The 8950-nt window shown below is 55.2% G+C and overlaps 1 protein-coding gene across 3 annotated transcripts; it reads left to right on the top strand.

Annotated features, from left to right (window-relative positions):
• The first annotated feature begins 689 nt into the window (after positions 1-689).
• On the top strand, positions 690-8661 carry DOLPP1 (dolichyldiphosphatase 1). 3 transcript variants are annotated; one of them, XM_003794910.3, is made up of 8 exons: positions 690-787; positions 4515-4615; positions 4856-4940; positions 5040-5139; positions 5348-5446; positions 5925-6053; positions 6474-6563; positions 8439-8661. In XM_003794910.3, the coding sequence occupies exons 1-8, from the start codon at positions 712-714 to the stop codon at positions 8473-8475; spliced, it is 717 nt and encodes a 238-aa protein (XP_003794958.1). In that variant the 5' UTR covers positions 690-711; the 3' UTR covers positions 8476-8661. The 3 variants fall into 3 exon arrangements, with proteins under 3 accessions (XP_003794958.1, XP_023371989.1, XP_023371988.1); XM_023516221.1 differs by lacking the exon at positions 5348-5446 and having other exon boundaries at positions 697-787; XM_023516220.1 differs by having other exon boundaries at positions 697-787; positions 4856-5139.
• The last annotated feature ends 289 nt before the right edge of the window (positions 8662-8950 follow it).

Below are 8950 nucleotides of genomic sequence, written 5' to 3'. Positions count from 1 at the left end.
GGGACTCGAACCCGCCACTTTAGGTGTACGTGGCTGGCGCCTTAGCCGGTTGAGCTATAGGCGCCGAGCCTAATTAAGCTTTCGTTCTGCTCAGCGTTTAGGATACCTACTGTGAACCCTGCCCCAGCAGTTCCCTCCCCCACCTCACACACTTTAAGTAAAAGGTCACACTTTGTGTGACTTGCCTTTTCGATCAGTATAGGGTGGGTCTCTGACCTCGGTTTGTTCATAAGTAAAAGTGGCTCGGTTCGGACCTCCTGGTGCTGAGGTTGCCCCCACATCGGGGTACCAGGGAAGCCTCTGCTCAGCGCGAAAGTCCCAGCAGAACCAAAGCTCCCACCAAAGTTCAACACGCCTCCCAAGCTAGCACCTGATTGGCCCTTCCTAGCTACACTTTGAGCCAGTCTCGCCTTCTAATTGGCTGTTATGCACCCTGTTCTGGGCTAAACGCCTCCCCTCTTCTGATTGGCTAGGCATCTACCTGTGCTCGTCCCGGATTGGGCGCCGCCTGGGCCGGCACGCTGGTTCCCAGGAGCCCCCGTCTCTGATTCGCCGCCTGGGCCAGTCCCATGGCCAGCACGCTGAATGGCTGCGCCGCTACCTGTATCGGCCTCCTATTGGGTGCACGGCACCTCCCTGGCGTGATAGGTCAGGACCACCGCCCCCCTGGCTCCGGATTGGCTGCTCGACGAAGCCCGGTCTCCGGGTAAGATGGCAGCGGACGGACAGTGCTCGCTCCCCGCTTCATGGCGGCCGGTGACCCTCACCCACGTCGAGTATCCTGCAGGTAAAAAGCGGCCCCGGCTCCGAGGACGCCTTCCCGGGGCCAGCCCCTCAGCCTCGGTCGCTCTGGCTTGCGCGAGCCCGGGAAGGGGGTGCTGGGGGACCGGGGTGGGAACTGTCAAATAGTGAGCCATGGAGGGGCTCGGCCGGCGCGCGCGCCGCGCAGGCGCAGTGGCGCGGGGATGAGCTGGGCGAAATTGAGAGCTGCTAGCTCGTGCGCTGTGCGGCTGCGCGGCTGGGCGCTCTCCTGGGTCCCGGGTCGCGGGTGGGCTGATTTGGTGCGAGGGTCTGTGCGAGGCCGGAAGGGATCACTGGTCTGAAACTTGGCCCTTCTTCTCAGTCCTCCCCGGAGCCAGAGAGGCCGCACTCCCTTCCCGGCGTGCTGGGAGTGTCTGTTTCCTTCAAACTGTGCTTTTGGCTGCCTGTTAAGAAAAAGAACTCCCCGTTGCAGGGAGTATGTAAGCTGAGGCCAGACTTTTGAGTACTTGTAGTGCCACTCGCTGAGCAAGGCACAACACAACAGACACCCCCTCTCCCGTGAGGGGGTAGGCAGTCTTCAGGATCCTGACTTCTGGAACTTCCCATCAGACACACCTTTTGAAGTGCAGGGTTTTCCAGTGGGAGGTCCATTAGTAACTGTTCTGGAGGCGGTATAGTAGAGTGGTGCCGAGGTGGGCCATGGCCTCAGACCTTTCTGGCCTCCAGTTGAGGTTGAGGCCTGTGCATGTGCCTCCTGTGCCTTGGTTATTTGTCTCTTTAGTGGGACTAATTACAGTGCCTCCCCTCTGGTGATGTGAGAATAAATTAGCAGGAGTAATAAGAGCAGAGCACAGTGCCTGACACACAGTAAGCATTCGGTAAATACCTGCAGCCAGTGTTATTCTACCACCCTGGGTGCCAGAGAAAGCTGGGGCCCTGTACATGAGCCCTGGTTGCCCCTGAAGGACCTGGCTCATGTTGCTTTTGGGCAGGGCTATGAGAACTTAGCCCTGCTGATGGACTGAGGGCTGGATGCCAGAGAACTTTGCCCCTGGGTGTTCTGGGTTATACTGGAGGTGGGGCAGCCCTGCCAAGGGCCGGGAGGGCCCTACCTGCCCACCTGCCCACTATTCATCCATTCATTCATTCAGCCAGTATCCACTGACCACCTCCTGAGTGCTAGGCCCTGTGTGGCCCTGGGTTTAGCATGGTGCGGAGGCCTAATGTATCCTTGCACTACTGCACTGTGAAAAACTACTTTGTAGGAGGGAAAACCTGAAAAGGGGAATGACTTGGATGAGGCCTGTGCACCATTGTGGCTTCCCCTCCATGACCTCAGAGTAGCTTCTTGGAGTACTCACAATCTAACAAGCAAGAAGGCATCTTGGCCGTTGTGAGCTGCATGATGCTAGCTGAGCCTAGGGCATCTGGCGAGACCCTGTGAACACCTCTACGTTCCCTGCACTTTCCCTTCACACCCATATCACACTGATGCTTGTTTCCTTCATCCATTTGTTTGACATCATTTTTGAGCCCAGTTGAGTGCAGGGCTCCAGAGTGGGGTGTGAAAAGATCCCATCCCTACTCCCATGGAACCTTCAGTGTAGGAGAGACAGATGCTTTCCTGGTATCTACCCAGACAGCAAATCATAAGCTGTGTCCCAATAACTGATTCCCCTCACAGCCTGAGGGCTCTACACTAGAAGGGATGTGTCTTTTTGCCACTGTAGTGGGTACTTAATGTATGTTTGTTGAGTTAATCCAGACAGCATGGGTGGGGGGAGGGGCTGTGTGCAAAAGTCCAGAAGTAGCACAGAGCATGGTATGTCCAGAGAACTAGAGTTTGGTACCTGGAACTAGAACAGAGGGTGGTAGGGGTGCAGAATCAGGACTGCAGGGCTGGGTGAGCTGGGCTAAGGGGAGTTTGTCCCAAGGGCAGTGGGAGCCATGGTAGTCTTGGATCAGAGAGTGGCAAGGCCACAGTCCCTGGCATTATCTATAGGAGACCCCCAGGGTAGTGCTGGCTGTGGCACAGGCTGTAGAGAGGGTCAAAGGTTTGGGGGCATTAGCCTATCTTCATAGCCCAGAGCTGTGGGTGTTGGTGGAGCAACCAAGCATCTCAGGGTTGAGGAAGACCATTCTCTTTGGTTAGGTGGGGAAGCAGAGGCCTAGAATTGGAAGTGGACTCATCCAGTTCACCCAGTGGGACTATGGCAGCACCAGTACTTGAACCCAGGTGTTTAACTTAACCGGGCTGCCCTACTCTCCCAGGTCAGTTCCAAGCCAGCCCACTCCTGGGGAGGTGTGAGGCCAGGCATGTATACGCCCATCTCATCAAGCCTAGAACCCTGGCTCAACCCTCTGTGTGCACCTTTCCTGCTGCTTGTGTGAACCCAGGCTGGTGGCATGGGCCACTTACCACACTGGGTTCTCTGCCCCAATGTGGCAGTGTCCTAGGTGCCAGGGACACCCAATCTGGGTGTCTCCCAGGCGTTCTCTCATCTAGTCTCACATGGCTGGACAAGGTGGGCACTAATATCCCTGTTCCTCATGTGAGAGGTAAGGGTCAGGGGTAAAGTCCTGTCTAAGTTCACACAGCCCACAAAAGCTGGCATGAGAACTGAACCATGCCCTAAGACCTCAGATTGGTCACATAGCTGCTTTGTCTCAGATAGTGAGGGTAGCCTCAGACTCAGCCCTGCCCTTGGGCAAGGGGCAAAGTGGCTCTCTTCTGTATCTTCAGTGTCCCCATCTTTTTAAGGGACCAGTGGTCCTCATAATGCTTTCATCCCAGGCCTATTAAGAGTTAGGAGTGTAAAAAGTAAGTAGTCAAGGCTGTGCCCATAGCTCAATGGGTAGGGCACTGGCCACATACACTGACGCTTGTGGGTTCGAACCTGGCCTGGGCCAGCTAAAACAACAATGACAACTGCAAAAAAAAAATAACCGGCGTTATGGCGGGCACCTGTAGTCTCAGCTACTTGGGAGGCTGAGGCAAGAGAATCACTTGAGTCCAAGAGTTGGAGGTTGCTGTGAGCTATGACGCCATGGCACTTTACACAGGGTGACAGCTTGAGACTGTCTCAAAAAAAAAGAAAGTAGTCAGTAGGTAGCCAATTTCTTGCCAGTGGAGAAGCAGCAAGAAGCTGCTAAGTAGTGGGTGGCCCTATGGGACCAGTTCCTAGTATGGACTCAAGTCTGTGTGGTATCCAGAGAATATCAGACTTCCATGGGAACTCAGGGCTCAGCAGGGATGGCCTAACACATCAGGGCACTGCAGAGGCTGTCATATACTCATGGGCTGCCTCCCTGTACAGGGCCTCTGGAGTTAGACCAAGCCAGGTTAACTTTCTGCTTTGGCAGGGATGATGGGTATAGTGTCTGGACCAGGCACTGGGATTTTAGTTTAGGTCCCACCTCTTCCTGGTTTTGTGACTTTGGGCAAGTCCCATTTCCCTTTGGGACTCAGTTTCTCCATCTGTAGAATGGGGATGGAAAAGGCAGCTGCTTCAAACATATGACATATGACCTTTGGAGCTCAGTAATAGACAGGGTCATGATGTGCTCAAAACTGAATTGGCATGCTCATATGGTAAACTGAAGTGTCCACTGGCCCTGTGCTCTAGACCTTGCTGGAATTTCCTTTCTGGCTCAGGTCCTGCTTGGCTTGCTAGGGTTTGGCCCCTACTTGCAGAGTGCTACCCCTCTTCTGATACTGTGCCTGGCTCTCATTCTGTTCCTTTCTCCCCCAGGTGATCTCTCTGGCCACCTCCTTGCCTACCTGAGCCTTAGCCCTATATTTGTCATTGTTGGTTTTGTGACCCTCATCATATTTAAGCGGGAGCTACACACGGTGAGTCTGTTCCCATCTGCCCCCCTCCTCAGTGCACACCTTTGTCCCCCTCATCCCAGGTGCTTGGCCTTCCCTCCCTTGCCTCCACCTATCTGAGGTGTGTGGAGCTTCCTGGCTGGTTCCAAGTTGTTCCCTAGTTGGGCTGGACTGGGAGGTTCTATCAGAAGCTACCATCCTTGGGACCCAGTGCTGACCATCAGGTACACAGAAGCCCAGCTGACTGCATGTCTTCCCCAGCAGATCTCATTCCTGGGGGGCCTGGCATTGAACGAGGGAGTCAACTGGCTGATCAAAAATATCATCCAGGAACCGCGGCCCTGTGGAGGTAGGGCCTGGGCTGAGAGAGCCTTAGGGTCCCCCAGGTCGGGACATTACTGGAGGGCAACATCCTCCTGTAATGCCCTGGTCTTTTCTCTCTCTCCAGGTCCCCACACAGCAGTGGGCACCAAGTACGGGATGCCCTCCAGCCATTCCCAGTTTATGTGGTTCTTCTCCATCTATTCCTTCCTTTTCCTCTATTTAAGGTGAGCTTCTGCCCCTGCTGGGGTGGCCCTTAACTTGCCCAGGCTAGGCTCTGCCAGGAATTCATTGCTAGCCCTTCAGATGCCCTTCTGATGGCTAGGCAGAGGCAAGGCAGAGGCAGCCAGGAGCATTTGAATGGGACCTGGGACTGTCTGGGAGGCTGGGCTCCAGGCTGTGGGCTGAGTCCACCTGGTGGGGCTGTTTTCTCAGAATGCACCAAACCAACAACGCCAGGTTCCTGGACTTGCTGTGGAGGCATCTGCTCTCCTTGGGGCTCCTCACTGTGGCCTTTCTAGTCTCCTACAGCAGGTATGAGGGAGGGAGAGCCCCCACCTTGTACCCTGCCCCTTGGGGTCCTGCCGGATTCTTGGTTCCTATTGGACCCCATGCGGACCCCAGTGCCAGAGCCTATAGGTCAGGGTGGGATGGGGCCCCAGCTGCCCCTTCCAGCTCTGTCCTGGCTGAACACAAGATTCTGAGGATACCTCCAGGTATCAGTCATCTGCTCCCAGCATTCTGGAGGAGCCCACAACAGACAAAAGTCAGTTCAAGGGCTGGACAGAGGGAGGTAAATCCTAGTCAAGCCATCCATTCTCTTCTAGAGACAAGAGAGCTGCAGTTAGGGTCCAGTGCCCTGCCTCATTCTAGAAGTAGATCTGAGGCTATATTCCTGGATGTCTGTGTCCTGTTGGCGTGTCTCCTTAAGTGTGTGCGCAGGTCTGGGAAGTTGGCACTTGGGCATGTCTCTGGCTGGGTCTCACAAATTTCCCTTCTGGTCTTGTCCCAGGGTCTACCTGCTATATCACACCTGGAGCCAGGTGCTCTATGGAGGCATCGCTGGAAGCTTCATGGCTGTCGCCTGGTTCATCTTCACCCAGGAGGTCCTCACCCCGCTGTTCCCCAGGATAGCAGCCTGGTAACTGCCCGGCCCCTCCCACCTTCTCTGGCCCTGTGGCTCCTGTACCCTTCTGCCTTGGCCACCAATGAGAAGACCTGGGAGTCCTAAGCCAAGGCCTGTATCTCTGGGAGGTCCTGTGCCTGGGCCCCTCTTGCCTGGCTTCCACCTCCCCTAGGGGTTTGCTGCAGTGACATGGTGTTCTTCAGGCCAAGATGCCAGAATGCCATCCTCTGTCCTTACCTAGATTCTCAGGGACTTATAAAGCATCCTGAGTCTTGTGGGCTGTGTGTGCCATGGGACAGTGCCTCTGTCTGAGGTGATACAGGTGACACAGCTGGGCCTCTCAGTGGCTCAGGGGTCTCTGGCCAGGGAAGACTGGCTTGGTGACAGGCTGGTGCCTTGATGCAGCCCTGGCTTTCTGGGTATCTCTCTCTCTAGGCCTATCTCTGAGTTCTTCCTAATCCGAGACACGAGCCTCATTCCCAATGTACTCTGGTTTGAGTACACGGTAACCCGGGCAGAAGCCAGGTGAGTTAAGGGGATAAGAGTTATCAGGTTCTGGCTCAGTAGGGCACATCCCAGGGCAGCCACTCCCTCGATATTTGAAAGACTCCCCAAGAGCCAGGGACTTGCCCAAACACTTCTCTTGCCTCATTGAATTCTCCTATCCCCCCTGTTTTATAGATGAGGAAACTGAGGCTCAGTGAAAGGAGGTCTCTTGCCTGAGATCTTGCAGATAGTGGGTGAGGGAGCTAGATCATGAACCCAGGTCATCGGGCTCAGAGCCACACTTTTAACCTTCATGGCCCAGAACTAGGGAGCTGGGCAGTGGAGATTTTCAGGGCACCTGTGTGTGAACATTTCCTGGGGTTGTTTAGTTCAGACACTTTGTGATAGCTTGGTAAACCAAGGGACGCTGAGTTGGGGGCTGGCCTGCACTGCAAGTCAAGGCAAGGCTGGGTTTGGAGTCTCTTGACTCCAAAGAACATGACTCCATGTTCTTTCACTCACCCCAAATCTTGGGTGAGATGCTTGCCAGGGTGGGGGAGGCTGGCTCCTCCCTGGGCTCAGAGGGCAGCTGGGGCTGCAGTGGAAACCTGGGAGGTTTCTAATGAGGGGTGAGAGGAACCGTGGTCAGGGCAGGGTGAGGTGACCTAGCAGCCAGGAAATGTGTTTAGTGCATCAAGGTTCAAATTATCCTAACAAGCTTAAGGCTCAAGCCAGGGATCCATGAGGAAAGGGGATTTGAGGGCCATGGCAGGGCAATCCCATTAGTGGCAGAAAGGCCACAGCTGGCCTGGCTGAGCACTCCACCTGCCTCCCAGAGTGGCTAGCCTGGCCTTACCCTGCCCCGTTAATGGGCTACCGCCTGCTATATCACACCTGGTCTTGGTCATTTACCAAGACCCCAGTGTGCACCTGTTGGTGCCAGGCTGTGCTGGGATAACAGACTGAGATAGCTGTGCCTCTGCCTTCTTGGCAACAGGCAGTGGAGGCACAAGCAGTGATGCACCCATGCAACTGGTCAGTCCAGGGAGTGATGTGCAGAGGCCTGGGAGCTTGTGATAGGAGCCTGGTGTGGAAGCAGGGTGGTCGGGCCTGTTGAAGTTGGGGACTGGCGGAGGCAGTTTGCAGCAGAGGGAGCAGCTTACACAGAGCTCCTCAGGCAGACACAGCTTGTGAGGCCACTGGACAGACAGCTGCTGTGGCTGGAATACAGGGAGCAAGGGGAGGACTCTGAGGCCAGGCGGGGGCCAGATCACATGGGACCTTGTGGGCCACAGTGTGGTTTCTAGATTTTAACTGGAACCCTAGATAAACCCCATTCTCCCTACTGAGCCCCAGTCAGCCCCTCCAGAAGAAGGGGGTGATTGTCCCACTTCCTTTAGGTTCCTACCCATTCGTAGATGCAGCCACAGCCCAGACTAGGTGCTCAAAACCCCCCACTAACCCCCATCAGCAGCTCGCCTACATTTGCTCACATAGTCCCGGATAGAGAGTGCACTACTCCTTGGTGACTGGGTCTTAGTCAATAGGAACAGAACCCATGTGTGCTGGCTTATCTGTGAGGGGAACTCCCCATAATTAGATGGACTCCAGCCAGGTCCCTCTGGCCTCTCCTGTCTTATCCTGTCCCCCTACCCTGCCCCAATCTCCTGGCTCTACTTCTTGGACTCCAGAGCTAAGACATTTGTGGTGCAGCCCCAGCCAGTTACAGTGACCCTCTCTAGGACCCAGGCCTAGGGCAGAAGTTCTGATTGGGCCCAGTCTGGGTCAATCACTAGCTACTATGGGTAGGCCTTTGCCTATTTGGTTGGGACTGTGGGTGGGGTAGAGACAGCTATGGGGGTGGGTCCCTGAATACCAGGTGTCCCCACATCTGACTCTCACCCCATTTTGCAGAAACAGACAACGCAAGCTGGGGACAAAACTGCAGTGACTGGTGGGTGTGATCTGGGTCCAGCCTCCAGATCTGGCCTGCATGAGGCCTTGCAGGATGGACAGAGTGACAGACAAGGGATGAAGCAGAGACCTCTGCAGACCCAAGTCACCAAGTGGAGCCTTTTTTTTCCTTATTTTAATTTTAATGAACAAAGCGGACCAAAGGGCCGAGCCAGTCCCTCAACCAGGACCTTGGAAGGCCTGCTGCCTGGGGGCCACAGAGTCAGAGACCCTTGCTATGCTGTGACCAGCCCCTGACCCAGTGGAATGTGTCCTTGGCGTGGGCACCTGGGTGTGGGGTAGAGGAGGAGGGCTCGAGCCTCTGGTCTTGGGGCCAGGAATTCCAAGTGGCGTGAAAAGTATACACTATTTATTTTTTGGTTTCTTAAAGGCAGATGGGATTTTGGAGACACGGCTGGAAGAGCCATTCTCCTGTGGCTGCCCTGTGTAAAGTGGGGCCCAGGTCAGCTCCC

The sequence above is a fragment of the Otolemur garnettii genome, unplaced genomic scaffold (genome assembly GCF_000181295.1).
Source record: "Otolemur garnettii isolate 467f Iridium unplaced genomic scaffold, OtoGar3 scaffold00087, whole genome shotgun sequence".
Classification (NCBI taxonomy): Eukaryota; Metazoa; Chordata; class Mammalia; order Primates; family Galagidae; genus Otolemur; species Otolemur garnettii.
Note: the sequence above shows the minus strand (reverse complement) of the source record. Positions and strands in the feature narration are given on the sequence as shown.